This window comes from Stegostoma tigrinum, chromosome 27, assembly GCF_030684315.1.
Source record: "Stegostoma tigrinum isolate sSteTig4 chromosome 27, sSteTig4.hap1, whole genome shotgun sequence".
NCBI lineage: Eukaryota > Metazoa > Chordata > Chondrichthyes > Orectolobiformes > Stegostomatidae > Stegostoma > Stegostoma tigrinum.
In genome coordinates this window covers 30610398-30628346 of record NC_081380.1, presented here as the reverse complement: position 1 = coordinate 30628346, position 17949 = coordinate 30610398, and the positions used below count along the sequence as shown (strand labels likewise).

The following is a 17949-nucleotide window of genomic DNA, read 5'->3' as shown; positions in this document are numbered from 1 at the left end:
GGTATAGCAACTGCTCTGCCTAGAACTGTAAGAAAGTACAGAAGGTGGTGTGCACAGCCTAGTCCATCACAGAAGCTAACCTTCCATCTATGGACTTCATTTACATGGCTCATTGCTGTGGAAAGGCTGCCAACATCAAAGACCCTTCGCACCCCAGTCATGGTCTCCTATAACCTCTTCTGTCACATGTAAGATACTGAAGCCTGAACACACGCACGACCAGGTTCAAGAATGACTTTCTGGCTGTTATCAGACTGACGAATAGACTCTCTGGTCCAAATAATGTTCTCTCTCAAATAATGTTTGATCTTGCTAATGTTGATCTCACTTAGTGCACACCATGTGCAATGGAACCTGTATGCCTCTAAGTCTCTTTTTGCTCTGTACATCCTTTGCTTACTATGATCTGTCTGTACTGCTAGTAAACAAAGCTTTTCACTATTTCAGTACATGTGACAATAAATAAATAAATCAAATCAATTTTGATAGCCATATTTGTGTGCCCAAGGCATGATACACGAGTGCTAATGCATGGAGCACTTTTCTACAGTTAGAATCAACAAAGCAATGCTAGCCATGCAAATGTCTGCAGCTGGAATAGAGTTTTAGAAAAACTCACTCTATGCACTGTTTCATGGTTCCATTATCAATTCTTATAAAATTGTCAACTGTATCAATGTTATATATTTTCATATCCCAAATTCTTGCACTCTTATGCTTTAGAACAATCACTGCTAATTTGGCCAAATTTTCTTCTGGACTTTTAGCCAGTAGAAAATGGAGTATACGTAGCTTCAATTAAATTCGTACATGTGGCAGAATATATTGAACAGAAATGATAGTGCTTATAATGACTAACTTAGTTCACTGAAATTAAATATGTTAGATTTTCTAAATAATTAAAATATTTCAACTTGAAGCAAAAGGTTATGGGAATTTTTGCTCAGTTTAATTTACAAAAAAGTTAATATTTTTACCTTATTAGATTTTGCGTCATCATCTACACATTTATCTTTTACGTGAGCTGAGATATCCAATGAAGTCTGTCCCTGACCATTTGTAATCTGTTCTTTCTCGAGGGTTTCCTGTGCAGCCACTTTTGTGGGACAATACTTCCCACCACCAAACTCCTCTGTTTTTAAGTGCTTTTGGGCTCTTGCTCCATTCTCCTGCGAAAGCTCAATGAATTTTTCTCTGGCACTGAAGAAGTCAATTCGATCAGTACTTAAACTGCAAATCCCAGCATCTATGTTTGATGGTGAGACAGAGGAAATCAGTTCCTGTGAAGCTTTATGATCCTCTGGTAGAGGTGCAGTTTCAAGTAACGGTACCAAAATGTCATTTGGGTTTAAATTAACACCTTTCTCTGATTCACCTACTGCCGAGTCAGTCAACACCATGAAATTGGTAGGTGAAGAAGAAAATCCATTCTGTGACAAGACCTCTGCAGATTTGTCAGAGTGGAAGTCTTGGAGAGGGAGAATATCTGAGCTGTAATCTGCTGGTAACCTCGTGGTGGTACTGTCAGTGATCTTCAGTCCTGGCACTGCTGCAGAAGAGATGTCGGTGTTCAAGTCATTGGGGTTACTTTTTAAAGATATTTCATATGTTGTATCAATTGCACAATTTAACTCATTTTTTCTTTCATGGACTCCAGGTAAACTTGTTTCTAGGACATTTGAGAACTGGGACTGACACGGATGCTCAGTAAGTAGATCAGTTGGCATTTCTGTAGTGGAAGTACTGTCCCTTCTGTTTAAGTCAACAGCAGATTTATTAATACGCTCACGGTGATCTGAAAGGTCGCTATCTGAATGAGATCGCCATAGCTTATTGTGCCGTTGCTTGCTGCATTAAAAACAAAATCAAGAGAAACAGAATAAATAAAAGTACTTCTCCCATAGCAAAAATGATCCAGGCATCACACAATATGTGGTGATAAATCACAGAAACAACTCAAACATTCCACAGAAGTATTTTTCAGATGCAAATCACTTATGCAGACATCAAATACAGCTGTCATTTCTTTGCTGGACACATCCCAACCAATAGCCTCTTGGAAATGTCTCAAAATGTTAACCTACAATAATTACATGGAAGTGTTTAGTCTCTTGTTACTCATACAAACAGTCTCCATTTCATGCAAAATTCCCTAAATAGAAAAAAGTGACCTACCAATCTATTTTGAGCATACAACTGTCTCAATATCGAGGAAGAGGATCACTTTCTTATTCATCACTTGAAGCACATCACTATCAATAAGTCCAGCACCTCACTAGAACTGCATTGCAGTGAGCAGTCTAAAATACACGATCAAATCATATAAAAAGGTCTGTATTATCTGTGGCAGCCAGACAGGCTGACTTCATACTAGGTTTAGAATCAATACAACTATTTCCCTCCACTGCTTCTCACCATCTGTTTTCTACTTAGATGGTGACCACTGGAACAGCTCCTAGCAATTCACAAGGGTAGGAGGAGTGCACAAGCAAAATAGTAAATTCAATTTGGTTCAAAGTGAGAAAACAAAAACATGCAACTAAATGAACTATTTGAAACAAAATTGAACAAAAAAAGGTCTCTTCAAACCTACTTTTGAAAAATGATAGTATTTTCACAAAATTCTACAGGACGAAGACAGGCTAATATATTGTTTTACAAGTTTCAGTTGAAAACTGAAAGAATCCAAAGCATTTCTAATGCACTACTAAGCATTGGCTTCTTTACAGAATACCTGTTGATGCAAAGAAAATAAAGAACCAGATCATCCATACAAGTCCTGCATCTACAGATGGAAAGATGTAAATATGTTATATTAAACCCAAAACAACTGATTTTGGGTACACTTTTTTTTCAAAAATATATAATTGGTTACTGTAGTCACATAAAATGACATGACTATCTTCAACGTTATGTCCAAGATGAGAGGAATGCAATGACGGTCTAGTGCAACATTCCATGGGTTGCAGCATAAAATGAAAATATTATACCCAAGTCTCTTTATGGCCAATGGACTGTTTTCTCTGCATTGGACATAGAATTAAAGTATCTAATAGGCAGGTTATTTTTCCATAAACGTAATACTATCAATCTATTATAAAACAAAACCCTATCATAAATTGCAGAATTAATTAACAAAATTTATAACATGAAAATATAAATATTTACTCCCCTGTCCCCCATCTACTCCAAAACACACACACAACACATTTCAGGAAGAGAAAAATAGATCCCTTGTAGAAATTCACTCTGAAAAGATAATACCATTCTGGCTGATAGCAGTTATTCTTGAAGGAAGGCAACAAAAAGGATAAGGTGTGGAATGTTCTGATGTTTGTCGATCAGTACTCTTGCCCACATGCAAATCACTAATCACGGGCATCTTGGGAATCTTGATAGACACAGCATGGTTATGAAATACAATAAAACTCAGTTGTTAAAAATAAAGTGTTTTCCCTTAAATGAGTTCAACCAGCCAAAACTTGCAATTAACTGGAACTGTGTGGTTTGCAAAAATGCCTAACTTTTTAAAGAAGTTCCAATTTTTTTCTTAACTGAACTTTGCACTTCCAAAATACACCTGGCATTTCTATGGTCCTTCAAGTTCAAGTCCATAACATTTATGAAATATGAACCATGTTCATAACCATTTATTAAAAACTCAGCTACCAGTATTAACAAGATCTATGGGAACTTAAAAAAAAAATCAACTGCCCCTACTGCTGACCAAGAAACAGAAAGTATTGAAGGAAGTACCTCATTTTGTGGAGCAGGCAGCTTCCACCACGTTTACACTGCCAGCTTTCCTCATGTCCTAATAATCACCAAACTCACGACAGATGCCCAATTTAAATATGCCAATGAATTGCCCCACCTCTTCAATGCAACAATAGTAATGCCCTACTTTCCACTATTGTAAAAAAAAGGCAGTAGGTGCATACATGAAGTGTTGGGGGATGCTTTTCCTATATTTGGCTCTAATCACAGTGTCCCACAATTCCACAACCTCTGCTTTCTCAACTGTGGCCATTAACAAAGGCCAACATATTCAGAGGAGAAATTGAATTATTTTAAGCAGACAATAGTTCAAACATCCAAGTGCAAAATCCATGACCCTGCCACTTAAGAAATGCAGAAACAGGAAAGATTAAACAGGAACAAATTGAAGCATGGGCACTTGATAAACATCAGTCTAATACCACATCTCTCATATTACGCGAGTATTGTAAAGAACACTTGTTTTGATTACAAGTGACCTGAATGACATATTGTTTGTCTCCAGTTTTTGAGTATGGCAGAATGGAAATTTCTCTTTAGAACATTTCTGACTTAACAGTAGATGCCATATTGAAATTCTAGTTAATACTAGCAAATAACATTCTGCAGAGAACTAAAAGCTTACAGAACAATGTGGATATTGATAACTGAAGCTTGAAACACAAAACATATTGCTCAAAATACGAAGTCCTTTAGTCTGTTTGATATTTTCTCAATTGTACTGCTACACTGTTATAGCCACTTTTCTAAATAAGTCACATCAATAACCTGAATGACAAACTCAGTACTACAACCCTGCTCAGTGAAGTTGTTTGTATCAGTATCATGTTACCTGTCACACAATAATGTCTATTTTTAGGTATGAAATGATATTTGTGCAGTGGGGACAAGTTGATTCAAATACTTAGTAGGGGAACAAAGTTCAGTGGGTTGTAACCTAATACATTAAACACAAGTTTTCCCTGTGATGGTGCAAAGTAGTTAAAATTCTTTTGTAATGAGACATAACTTGTGATGATTATGCACAAACAAAAACATCTCAATAATAAAGTAAAACAGACTTTTGGATTACTCTTTTGTTAGAAAACCCAAATCAAAACTTAAATAAGAAACTAAATCAGCAAAGGTCTCAAAAAACGAAGCTAATTATTCTGATCCACATATAAAAACATTTAAGGCAATTTCTTCACCCCTCTCAACTTACATTCAGCTTAATCCCTGAAGCAGAATCTAACTTCAAGCATAGACGTCTCTATGCTTCACCACTGCACAGTCTTCAGCCATCATAAATAATTTCCAAAATCTTTACTTGAACTGCCTCGCCCACCTGTCAAAATGCCTTAAAATTTGATACTTGAATTACAATATCCATTGAACCCATATGATTGCAGAATGTATTTTCAAAAGACCAAGAACTAAGTCATGTACAACTAGAAATTTCCTCTGGATAACTAAACCCTCAAAATGTGTCTTTATTCCAGCATGATCATTCATTCTTTTCCCAGTGAGAATAAATGAAACTTTCCTACACTTATTTCTTATTGAATGATTTATCCTGTTACGACATGGGTGGCTTAAAAACTGGATGACAGAAGTAATAATATTGATGGATGAAGTCAGAATACTATAAGTAACTGCTGTTGTATTTACATTACCGGGCGCAATAATTTAAAATCTGTAAGAAAGTGGAGAATTTCTGTGGCCAATGGAAGACAAAATACCTCAACCTTCCTGCTTTAGGTTTCTTTTACACATTAGCATCACCACTGGCCCTGTTCAAACTTCTAAAACATATCATCCCAAATATAGGAGTGTATGTTGTATTTTCATCAACTTGACGACAACGACAATAAAGCTCATCACTTAAGTATTGTCCACATCATACTTGCACTCGCTGTTCACTAGGAATGAATAGAAGAAAATATACTTCATGACCAAAGCTGTACATGGCACTTCATATAAAAGGTTCTCATTAACATGTTATAGTTGCAAGTATTACCTAATTGGAACTACAGCCTACAAACCGTAAGATCATAAGGAGGTCATGTGGCCCATTCAGCCAGCTCAACCATTCAACAAGATCATAGTTGATCTCACTTTAGTCTTAACACTACTTTCCTGCCTGCATCCCATAACCCTTGATTCTCTTCTAAATCACAATCCTGTCCAACGTAACCTTGGACACAATAAACAATGAAGCATTGAACATTTGGAGGAGAATTCCAAAGAAGAAATTCTTCCTCATGTCAGTCTTAAATGAGAGATCCCTTTTTATTTTAAACTGTGCCTCCTAGCTCTAAATTTTTCACTACAGGATATCTTCTCATCAACCCCCACAGAATCTTTCAATATAATCACTTCTCATTATTCTAAAATCAAATGAGTATAATTCCAATCTGCTCAATCATTCCTTGTAAGATAACACTTTTATCCCAGTGAAATTTCTCAGAACTGCTTTCAAGGCAAACAATTCCTAAGTAAGGAAATGAAAACTGTTCACAGACCTCCAGCTGTGGTCTTGCCTATTTCCTGAATGTGTAGCAAGATTTCCCTACTGTTGTACTGCAACTCCTTGTAATAAAAGGCAACATTCAAATTTCTCTCAATTATGTACTGTACCTACATGCTAACTCAGATTTATGTAAAACACACCCAGATCCTTTTGCAATGCAGCATTTAACAATCTCTCCACTTAATTAACATTTTGCTCTGCTATTCTTCATACTACACTTCATACCAAAGTAGACAATCTCAGTTTCCTGTATTATACTCCAATAGCCAAATTTCTGCTCATGAATTTAACACATCTTAATCCCTTTGCAGATGCCTGACAAGTTGCTTTCTCAGTTGTCTTTGAAACATCAGTAAAATCAGTAATACAGTCAATTCCTTCATCCAAGTCATTAATGTAGATGATAAATATTTGAAATCTAAACGTGGATTCCTGTGGCACTCCATTTGTTGGTTTGCCAATTTAGAACAGACCCATTAACCCCAACTCTTTTCTGTTAGCCAATCCGTTGCTCTTGGTTATGTATTTTTTAGAATACCTGCTACACATAGTTTTGTTTTAATATTGGGAGGATACTTTGAGCAGAAATCTTGTTAAAATGTATCTTGTGACATTTTACATTGTTTTCTCTAGCCCAATACCTGAACAAATTGGTGCCAATTTGGTGGCCTCTTCCTCTCAGGCTTCAGGCAGCACCTAGCTAATGGTGTCTTCTTGGGCTGCACTAATGCCAGAGGATGGCACTGGGATGTATTTCCACACAAGACACCAATTTTCGACTGGAGTCCTGGTTCACATCCTGTTTTGTCTGAGTTGCCACTTCTTCAGGACCTGTGTAGTCATGATAAAGCCACACCTCCCAGCCAGAGGACACTGACACCCCTCTCCAGCAAACTAGCAGCAGGCAAGTAATAACCAAGTCAGGTAGTCCTCACTTCCTGCCTGCTCCCTCCATCAAGGTCAGTGCTATCATTACTGTCCAACTCTATGCTCCAAAGCCCAGACACAACCCTCCAGCAGCCTGCACTGCTCCACCAGGCAATTTACCACAAGAACTCCACAGCCCTAGTTGACACTTTAGAGGCATAAAGAAAAGAAAAAGTCAGTGTTCAGGAATGATTAACACTCCAATGCCCAGAAGAAGGAAGACCAAGGCCCCTTTGCCAATCAAGGTGAGCAGCCCCATCAAGAAGATCCTGAGTGCAATTGCAACCAGCCAGAATGGACACTGCAGACTCCCCCTAAAAAAAATCACCAAGTAGTGGCCATGGTGTGGCAAGGAAGAAGTGACTGCCTCAGCAGGTGGCCCAGAATCCAGTGAGCAAAGGCCAACGCATTGCAGACAATGGGCAGCAACATGCCAGGCTCCAGTCTCAGAAGGTACACTACGGGTGGTGCTGTAAATAGAATATTACCACTTACTTTTATTTTAAAGTTTATTTTAACCATCATTGCATTTACTAATGTAGGAATTTAGCCATTTAAAAAGGTGTTGTATTCCAACTTAAAAAAGGCTGCTCCCCTCTACCAGCAAAGGCCTTACAGAAACTAATTACAGCTGAATCCTGGAGTATACAACATACATCCAATAGTGTGCAACATGTTTCTGCTATTAAGATTGCTTCTGATACAACTTCATCTTATAATTTTAATCTTTTTACAGCATGAATATCTACAACCTTGTGTCATTTAACAAGGACACAGAATGCTGCTTTGATCCACAAAGGACAACTGATGTTATAAATTACATTAGAGTTGATCTTTACAGTTTTAAAAGAACTAGAATTATTTTTGGCTGTTAACACAGAAATTGATCTTCAGAATACGAAGGAGGACCATATCTATATGGTTTCTCTATTCATAAGATGTCTATAAACAATTCTCTCTCAAATCTGCATTTACTAAAAAAGCAGCAATTCTCAAAATCTTCTATTTCTATAACTAAATGAAATTAAAGTATGAAACCACAACAATCTGACGTTAAAATTTACAGTCTATATTCCACTGTTAATTAGACAACACCTATCTTAAGGTCCATAAGTTCATGACTTCTACCGTAGAAAGAAACCAGTGTTTCATAAGATACAAAAAAAATGACATGCTCTTTTGTTTTTAATCTCTCAATTCTTAAATCTGATTGTTTGCAATTATGACTATTAGCTTTCCCAATTTATGTAAAGTAACTATTCTGTCACCTTGCTCCTTTTGATGGGCCAAACTATCTTTTGTTAATGGAGAAGATTATTGACATTTCGTGGACTGGTGAAAATGGTACATAGAAAGTAGAATCATTTTCTAAAGTTATAAATTACAGTTTTTATTCATCACCTAAAGAGCACTTAAAGTTCCAAGCATTAAATTTACTAATCTACTTCTATTTATTAAAAATAGGGTAAGTTCCTGTTCTATTCATATAAAAACTTGAGACGTTAGAATGCAAAGTAGAATTAGAGACACAGGACTGTAAATTTGTCTTATTGTAAATGTTATTCCTTAATTTAATCCTATGAACGCTTTAAGAAAAATTTGGACTATTTATAATTTATTAGTTAATATCCACATTCACTATATAGAAGGATCGAGTATTGACAGCATGATACTGATTCAAATATTTACAGATATAGTTTTAACAATTATTTTTGGACATACTAAAGCCGCATAAGCTTGAACTGATTGTCTTGGAAGCAAGATAAATTCATTTGCAGTGTGGCATTTACCCAAAAACGTATTACAACAAAATCCTTTTAGGACTCCTTTAGAATTTCGTCTGGGACTACAATTGCCCACCATTGTCCACTGTAAATGTCAGTAGTATATACAAATGTGCATAATACAGCAAAGCCAATTCAAAAGGTATGGATCACAATTTTCGAGCCAAATAAACATCTACAAACTTCAACAGTAATAGATATCAATTTCATCCATTACAAGACCTGTAAGCTGCTGCAAAAGCACTTTTGTTTGTCTTTAGAAACAGGAGGACAGTTCAAAAATGATGCATTAGTTTTATCAATGGGCTTACAGAGCACATAGACACAAGTACATTATAGGAAAGAGGATGATTTGGGGCAGGTGGCAAGACATGAAATATGCAGGCACAATATCACACTTAATGACATCGGTTTTGAGTGGTATGCTGAAGCCAAGCGACTACATTGCTTCTATTCTACCCAAGTGAGTAACAAGCTGGAACACGGAGGGCAATGATTCTGTTTTATTTTCACTCTTTAAGCATAACCCAAGCTTCTAAGAACACAACCTGATACACCGAGTGCACTTCTGGGTGATCTTCATTCACGTGAACACTGTCATTTATATACTGTCATCTTTACATTAGGCCTTAACACTCAAAAAGCTTGCCTGCTTCCTACTAAATGACATTAAGTTCCATACTAAATTCCTATTTTAAACAAACGGGGTGCTTTACATAGAATTTTCAAGTACTGTAGCTGAAATAATTATATTAGTCAATCAGCTCAACAGTGAGTTGCTCGATATGATGGATGTGAGAAAAATATGAAGTGTATAGTTATAGAGTGTTTAATTCAAATAATGCAGAAACCAATTCAGTATGGGGAGGGGGGCTGTGTGGGACAGCAGGATGAAAAACGATGGCATAAGATTCTGCAAGATTTCAGACATCCCAAATAAGTGGTGCAACAGCTATTTTTTCACCCCTCAGTCAATTTACAGGTGTATACAGTTACAGCAAATTGAGTGAGGACAGATTGAAGAAAATAGTGCAGTCAGCAAACAAAACTAAACTATACCAAATTCAAGCATTCTCCACGTCACTGGTTAGAATTGTTCCTTTCAGAAGGCCTCATACTAACTTCATGTTATACTTTACTCAGAGAGTTTCCATTTAAAATATAAATACTCATACCATACTATAGATACCATAATCAGGCAGTAACAAAATGTTTGGGTGTTTTAATCATACAGATTTTGCTTAATAGACCGTTAATCACATAATTGAACAATCTTTTTATAACATAGAACTTTCCACAAAAAAAAACAAAAATACAAGAACACATTGAGTACTGCAGGGCACAAATGAGAATGGAGGCTGGAGTTCAAGGAACTTGCCTGTTTGTGGTTTGCTCTGACGGAATTTAAATCACCGTAATCTTGTTTCTATTTTCAGATATTTCACCCAAACGGAAATCAACTCTCAGGATGAGAGACCCTGATTCAAATCACAATTTGGTTTGACATTTCCACTCACAGAGAGTTGGTAATCTCACACCTGGTTTGTCTGGTTCAGGACCATGCAGACACAAGGTGCCCAGCTGACTAGGAGAGAGGGAAAATTGGCGGTGGCTCTACCTTGGGTTGCACTGCAGCACCTGGCTCTAGAGCATCATCAGTGGAAGCCGTGGAGATGTACATGGCAGCCCTGCCTGCCGTTCTATCAGACCCCATCCAGTGTGTGTGTGTGCCAGGAGGTAAATAGAGGAAAGAAAATGTGAATCAAGAAAGTAAAGACAGACAAGACAGCACATATCTGATACTGTAAATTGAGGTGAACTGAAAAAGAAACCATCCAAGATGATACACCCACCTAGCAAGCAAGATACCCTGGTACTCTTCCAGTTGTCTCATGAAGCTCACATTAGGTTTTGTAACTGTCCGCTTCTCCTTCACATAACTGTAAGCTTTTTCCAAATTCCAGCCATATTCCTTCATTGCATATGCAATGACTGTGGACGCAGATCTGCTGATGCCCATTTTACAGTGAACAAGACATTTGGATCCATTTTTTCTGATGGAAAAAGAAACAGGTGTTTAAAACCAAAATTTTTTAAAGTAAAAAGGTGGTAACTTGAATGATAATTCTAAGGAATATGGAAATTATATTTAGCATTCAAACTCATTTTCTAATTTCACAAGAGCAACTTAGCAAGAATTTTACACATGAATTGATACAACTCCTACATTTTATGCAAAGACATATGTCGGAATTACAACGTACTTCACTTGGAACCCATCATTTGGGAAACAATTAGTAGCTGGGTGGCTCCATTTGACACCAAACTTTTAACTATAACTTTGTAATTTGATATATATCACAAGCACTGATGGCAGTTAAGTTCTCGATTCTCAATTAAATTGTACCAGTTCTTCTATCCAAGCAATAAAGGGCAACGTTTACCAACTCGTCATAGCAAATGAGCAGCCAATTTTATTATGTTTACTGAAACTGATGCCAAAAGCAAAGATGCAAAACCATAAATGAATAGATAAGATGTCTTGAAATGCTTCAACACTGGAATCTGAATCTGCATTTGCTTTCTAAATAAAAACAGTTTTGTCCATTTTGTCTACAACTGTATTCAAAGTTATCAAAACTAATATTAGTTCACATTTATTAATCAATTATTTCGTTACTAAAGAATGAACAATTATTCAGAATCAAATTCCAGTAACAATCAAAACATGGAACTTGATACTTATATAATACAATATTATATGAAATGGCAGATCATGCCACTTGAACTGCTGTCATTCCTAAGTTAAAATCAGTACAAAACCTCAACTGTTGGCACAATGCTTCAAAGCACAACTTTGTACCAAATGATTTTGAATCTGCAAAAAAAACGTATCTTACAAGTTTGGTGGCACAACAGCATCCAGGTAGGGGTGATATTCTTATCGAGAACCGAAAATTAAACAAAAACAATTATCAAACACGTTTTTGAAGTCCCAGGATTGGAACTGTTATTTCAAAAATGCTATCTTCTGTAGCATATGTTCAATATTTTAAAAGGGAAGCTATCTTTCAATTTAACAGAAGTGTTTTTGAATCAGCTGGTTTAAAAAGGACCATTATTGTTGATAAGCGCTGAACATCTCAAAGGCATTTTCAGTCCATTTTAAACAAAATGAGTTGAAACCCAAGGTGATTTTCTAATTTCTAAAGAAATGACCCTACCCAAAATGTCAGCTTTCCTGTTCCTTTGATGCTGCCTGGCCTGCTGTGTTCCTCCAGCTCCACATTGTCATTTCAAACCCCTGCTTCAGCAGTTCTTACTACCTCTGAATTTCTAGTATGTATTTTGATATTGTGTAACAGGAAGCATACAAAGACAATTAAGTTACAGACAAATTTAGGTAACTACATGGGGAGTAAACAATTAGAATGAGAAAAATTGTGCACAAATCAACCATGCAGTATGCCGAAGTTTGACTTGGAGAAGTGCAGTGATCTGTTTCTACCAGCCAATGCATACATCTGCATGACGTTTTAAAATTTAACGTGAGACCATATTGATAAGAACTGCCTAATATCATTAGAGATTCCATCTAATTGCGTACTTTGCCTTTGAGATAAATTTGTATGTATCGTTCCAATATGCAAGCAGATCTGTAGCCTCCTCATCATATACCCTGATATTATGGTACTCGAACATTCCTGGGAAGAAGTTATCAATTTCACGAGTGATGTTCAAGATGTATCGAATCCTAAATCGAAATGCAAAGAAATTACAATGTAAAAGCTAGTTAGTGCCATACAGCAAATGTTTAAACTTCTACTATCAGGCACAGAGGATAAAAATAAACTTTTCAAAATTTTGAGGCTGTAAATGTGAATACATTTTGCATGTTTGAATTGGAAAACAATTTTCTTTTAGATGTTTAGATATTTTCCAATTAACTGGTTCAGCCATGTTATTACAATTCTGCAACAAGTAGGACTTGAACCCAGGCCTCCAGGCCCATGATGCAACCGTGGCCAGTACACAGATCAAATCCATGACTTTGGCATTACTAACACCACATTTTAAATTATCTGAGCTAAGAGCCATGACTATTAATAAAACAAACATGGCAAGGGGGGAGATGTAGGCAGAGATAAAATACAGGGGATGAACTAATGTGAATATTATTGAATACACTTAAAAATGTGTTTGTAAATTAAAAATTGACGTGAAAAACTTCCGTAAACTTCAGTCAAAAAACGTACGCTCAGTTACATTTAACACAAAAATAAATTAGGTAATTTGGTAATTAACTGACCAATAGTGACCAAATGCAGTTAAAATTGAAACTTAAGAAACATGTCAAAATGAAAAATTCAATGAAACTCTGGTTCCACTAAGAATAGTGCCATAAAATGAAGTATCAAGTGGACACAGTTTTTTCCCATGTGGTGGTGGTGGGGAGAGAAGAGATAAACAATAGAAGAAATGAACAAGCTAGGATGCTCATATATTCATTCTGATACGCAACCCAAAGAGAAAGGGTTTCTGGTCTTCCCCCTCAACTGGAGAATGAAGCTAATCACATTCCTTCTCATTTTTAAGCAATAAAATAATTTCAACATTATATTACAATTTGCACATGAAGAATTAAAATTTTTCAAGTAAGTATAACATCTAGTTTTATGCAAGTTACCAATAAGCTTCCCAATTGCTAAAACATGAAGTAAAACATGAATCATTGGAGAAAAGGTTAATTGACAGATTACCACTCGTCATTAAACAGAAAACAAATGTCAAAAAAGGTTTAAAACATCCTGTTCAGAGCCCTTTAAATAAATATGTTGCCTGGAGCAAAAATAAATTGAGGAAAAATTTGCAGGGTTTCATCGAGATGGTGGTAAACTGACATTATTTGTTACTTTGGAAAGCCAGCACAGACATGATGGACTAAATGCCGCCCTCCTATGCTGCAATCATATTGTAACTCTGTGCAAAGATCTGATCGTGCTTTTTGGGATTAACCCAAATGCAGTCAGATCATTAAAACAGTGGTCTGCCAAAGACTTGCAAACCTAAATCCTTTGGACTTAAAAGGCTCCAAAAGAAGCAACAGGGTGAGACAGTAATAATCTTAATGTAGATAAGGGAATCACAGTTGGTAAAGGTGCATGATTTTGCAGATTTTGTAGCTAAGAGGAAAAATACTGTTGATGCTCGGAATCTGAAACAGTGTTGCTAACATTAAGGCACTACCAGTCTCGCATACACATCAGGAGTACTGTGGTCATGCGAGGTGACAAAATTGAGGGGGAAGAAAGAAATGTAAGTACCTTAAACTTTATCCCTCCTCAACATACATATTACAAGGTCTTTCCATTGGATTTGTCAAATATTTCTAGGTACACTCTGAAATGCACAAGGTTACTAAGAATCATATTATTCGTTTTTCATAACCAAGCATAATCCAAAAATAATAATGGGAAAAATACTTTTGTACAAGGTCAAGAATTTGTTCTTATTATAAATCAACATCTGACATTTTGAGATAACAAAGTGTGGAGCTGGATGAACACAGCAGGCCAAGCAGAATCTTAGGCGCTCCTAAAATGCCACTTGGCCTGCTGTGTTCATCCAGCTCCACACTTTGTTATCTCGGATTCTCCAGCATCTGCAGTTCCCATTACATCTGACATTTTGATTTGTCCTTAAAAACTTAAAATATATTGTAAAATGATCATATTCGAAAGGAAATTATAACAGCAACGAATATGCAGTGCTTCAGCAAACTACATTTTCTGTTCTTTATGCAATACTCATCAACAGTTAGGTCTGATGGTTTGGCCAAATTTCTGAGCATGTTTCGTTAGAGAGAGTCTTACCCTCGGCCCTGCAAATCTTCCAAATTGGACGCATTCCATTCCGAGCCCTGCAAACCGGGATAAGAGCTAGTGTTGAGATCTAATACAATAATCCAGACAAAGTCTATGCATTCAGCACAGAAACAAAGGAGTTCAGGCATAGACACACGTTAGTTTCTCCGTCCACATCCTCACAGGTGCAGTAATGCACATTACAAGAATATTAGAGCAAAAGGGAAGTTAAGCAATAAGGAAACTTGCACCCAAACATATCAGATTCTTGAACGGTTCAGTTGGCATATTAACTTTTTTGGTATTAGCAGCATTGCTATTAATTTCACAGCATTTCTAGTTTCTTCCAATCAAAAGTCCCAATGAAATTAATGACCATGTTTAATATCTTAGGGGAGAATTAGCATGAAGATGATAATATACAAGAATAATATAACAGTAACAATTATTAATGTAGAATTTTTCATTTTCTTAAGCTTCTCAGATAAAATGCAAAGTATGCACCATTTGTTTCCACACAATTTAGTTCTTAATGGGAAGGCACAAATTAACGGTGTTGAATGCAGAGGTGTTCACTATTCTTTCATTCGCCATTCCATTTGAAATAATACTTGTAGAGGTGATTTTATTCACCATGAAGGAAGTGAATGGGACAAAGGAAGGGTGGAAAGGGAAGGAAATAAGAACACAGGTCAGGCAAGCAGAAAAGGGCGCACACTGCTTCTAGGTTATTTTGAGTGAACTGACAAATGCTGAAGTAAGGTCGCACATCATGGATTTACTGATTCTTTGATGTAATGTTTATGTCTTCAGAGTAAAACAAATTTTCTTTGACATTTAGGCCAGCTGACTATTGTCTGTCGTTATAAAGCTGGCTGCATTTCAACATAAGCAAGCAGCAGCTGGTTTCATATTGTGAAACTTTTAGTACAGGAAATAGTCAGCTTGACTTCAGAAAGAAAATACTCCCAAAGATGATAAATCATAGCAGAGATAAGTTGAAGAAAATATATCTATATGGAACTTTATAACTTTGAACATTCACAACAAATGCAGACACACAAAGTTGTTAGTCAGCTGAAACATTGAAAAAACCCCCATATATTCATGTAGTACCTTATCACATCCCTCAGATATCTCAAAGAACTTCACATCTAATGTAATAACTTTATTGCTAGTGCTATAAGTGCATCCTGAGATTTTTCCAAAATTACTCTAACATTGACACCATAAAGTGGCAGAAAAACAACGTGCATTTAATAAAGTGAAACATTCCAAGGCATTTTACAGTAGTGTTAAACAGATTGAACATGAAGCCATCAGCGTTCTTCTACTCACTCAAGATGATGGTCGTTAAACTAATCAAACTCTAAGGGGATGCAGTAGCTTTACTAATGCGAGACCAACCTAACTAAGGAGGGTTTGAAAACAAGGATGTGATTTTAAAAAGAGACTGTTTACTGACCAGAGGCCTACATAGACCAGCAAATTGAGATGATATGAGTGAACAGGATTTGCTGCAAGTTAAAGTACTGGCAGAGTGCTAGATGAGCATAAGTTTATTTTCTTATTTTCACAAGCTACCACAGCAAAGGGGCTCTGTGGAAGAAAACAAGATACTGGAGGCACAAAAGATAATAATAGTTACGAACAATCAGGATGCAGAATAAAAATTAAGCTTTAAAAGCATTATGAAGAATTACACAAACCTTCTAATTATATTCTGATTAAGAAACCAAGCTATCACAATTGGTGAGGGTAGCTGAACCAAAGCTGTTTAGGTCAGCTCAAGATAGAGCTTTTTTAAAATTTCTTTTCAGTTCACTCTTCTTCGTTCCCAGCAAATAACACTAATTTCTGTCACACGTATACCCAAAGAAACAGTGAACAGAAAACATAAATTGTAGTATACTGATCTTACCAGGTAAACGTGCTCAAATATTTCAGTTGGGTTGTCCATCTGTCTCAAGATTACAATCATCTCATTATCAATGTACTCTTTAAATTCTCGCAAGTTACAGACCATTTGCCTCTCCAATTCTGTGCGAATCTACAATAAAGTATACAGGTTAATTTAGACAGGTTTCATACAAGATTAAAACAAATCAGCATTAAATGCAAGGTCAGAAAGTACTTCACGGATAAGAAGACAAATGAACTGCCGCTTTACTGGGCAACGAAAACCCCTTTTCAGACAAAACAAGATAGTTCATTCAATATTTCATTTCAAGTTTGAAACTACCCTTTTTCTGGACCCACATTTCAGAACAACAGCTATTACTTGGAAATTGGACATCTGCATTGAAAGATGAAATTGAATCCAAACAATTAAAAACAGGCAAGCTGAAGGCAAGCAAGCATTCTGTGTCAGTAACAGTCTCATAAAGGTAAGATTCAGTCAACTTCTGAAACTACAAGTTCCCATCTTTTTAAGTTAGCTCACCACAGATCTCAAAATAAGATATTTGGATTGTTTTTTCGAAATTATTTTGCCATTTTATCTTCATGATAAAAAATGTCAATAACAACGAATAAACAATTCAGTGCCCCAACTTTGAATTTTTTTGCTTTTCTTCAAAAAAGATGTATACCTACCTCTTTGGATGTGACATTCTCCAAATCCATCTGCATCATTACCTCCCGAAGTTTTGTCTTGATTAGTCTTTCTGTCAGTTCTCGCTCTGTTGGTCTGTAAGAGACACAAACAGTTATTTTGTTTTATTAGACGGAACCAACATAATTACAACAAACAAGTCAGCTTTCAAACTGAAAGTCATACCTGCTGGTCAAACTCAACTAACAGTTGATCCATACTTCCATTTGTTTTTGAGAAAACAGCAATTGAGCTTTGCTGCTGAAAACAAACTAACTTCGTGACCCTTACCTCAGCAATACAAATACTCCTTGGAACATCTTTCTAATAATTCTACTTAAAATGCTAAAATGTATATAGGTTTAGAAATATGAAGATGGAGATTTTAAAATCTATAGAAAGTACATGGGCTTTATTAACGTGAAGAGGATTCAAGCAAATCTGCACTTCTAATCTGAAGTCAAGAAGTTTGATGAAATTGGTAAAACAATG

The 17949-nt window shown here is 36.2% G+C and overlaps 2 protein-coding genes across 4 annotated transcripts in view; one reads left to right on the top strand and one right to left on the bottom strand.

Annotated features, from left to right (window-relative positions):
• LOC132211014 (uncharacterized) overlaps nucleotides 1-2799 on the top strand; it is a 29354-nt gene extending 26555 nt beyond the window's left edge. The window contains exons 2-3 of the mRNA XM_059655237.1: nucleotides 1658-1707; nucleotides 2730-2799. The gene's annotated coding sequence lies outside the window, so the exon portion shown is untranslated. The remainder of the gene's footprint in view (nucleotides 1-1657; nucleotides 1708-2729) is intronic.
• The window catches only part of ssh2a (slingshot protein phosphatase 2a), a 148864-nt gene that overhangs the window by 7097 nt on the left and 123818 nt on the right, over nucleotides 1-17949 (bottom strand). For all 3 annotated transcript variants that reach the window (XM_048556976.2, XM_048556974.2, XM_048556975.2), the window contains 6 exons: nucleotides 17460-17553; nucleotides 16786-16914; nucleotides 14874-14920; nucleotides 12608-12754; nucleotides 10854-11054; nucleotides 978-1848 (listed from right to left, as the gene is read on the bottom strand). In XM_048556976.2, the coding sequence (XP_048412933.2) occupies nucleotides 978-1848; nucleotides 10854-11054; nucleotides 12608-12754; nucleotides 14874-14920; nucleotides 16786-16914; nucleotides 17460-17553 (1489 nt within the window). The remainder of the gene's footprint in view (nucleotides 1-977; nucleotides 1849-10853; nucleotides 11055-12607; nucleotides 12755-14873; nucleotides 14921-16785; nucleotides 16915-17459; nucleotides 17554-17949) is intronic.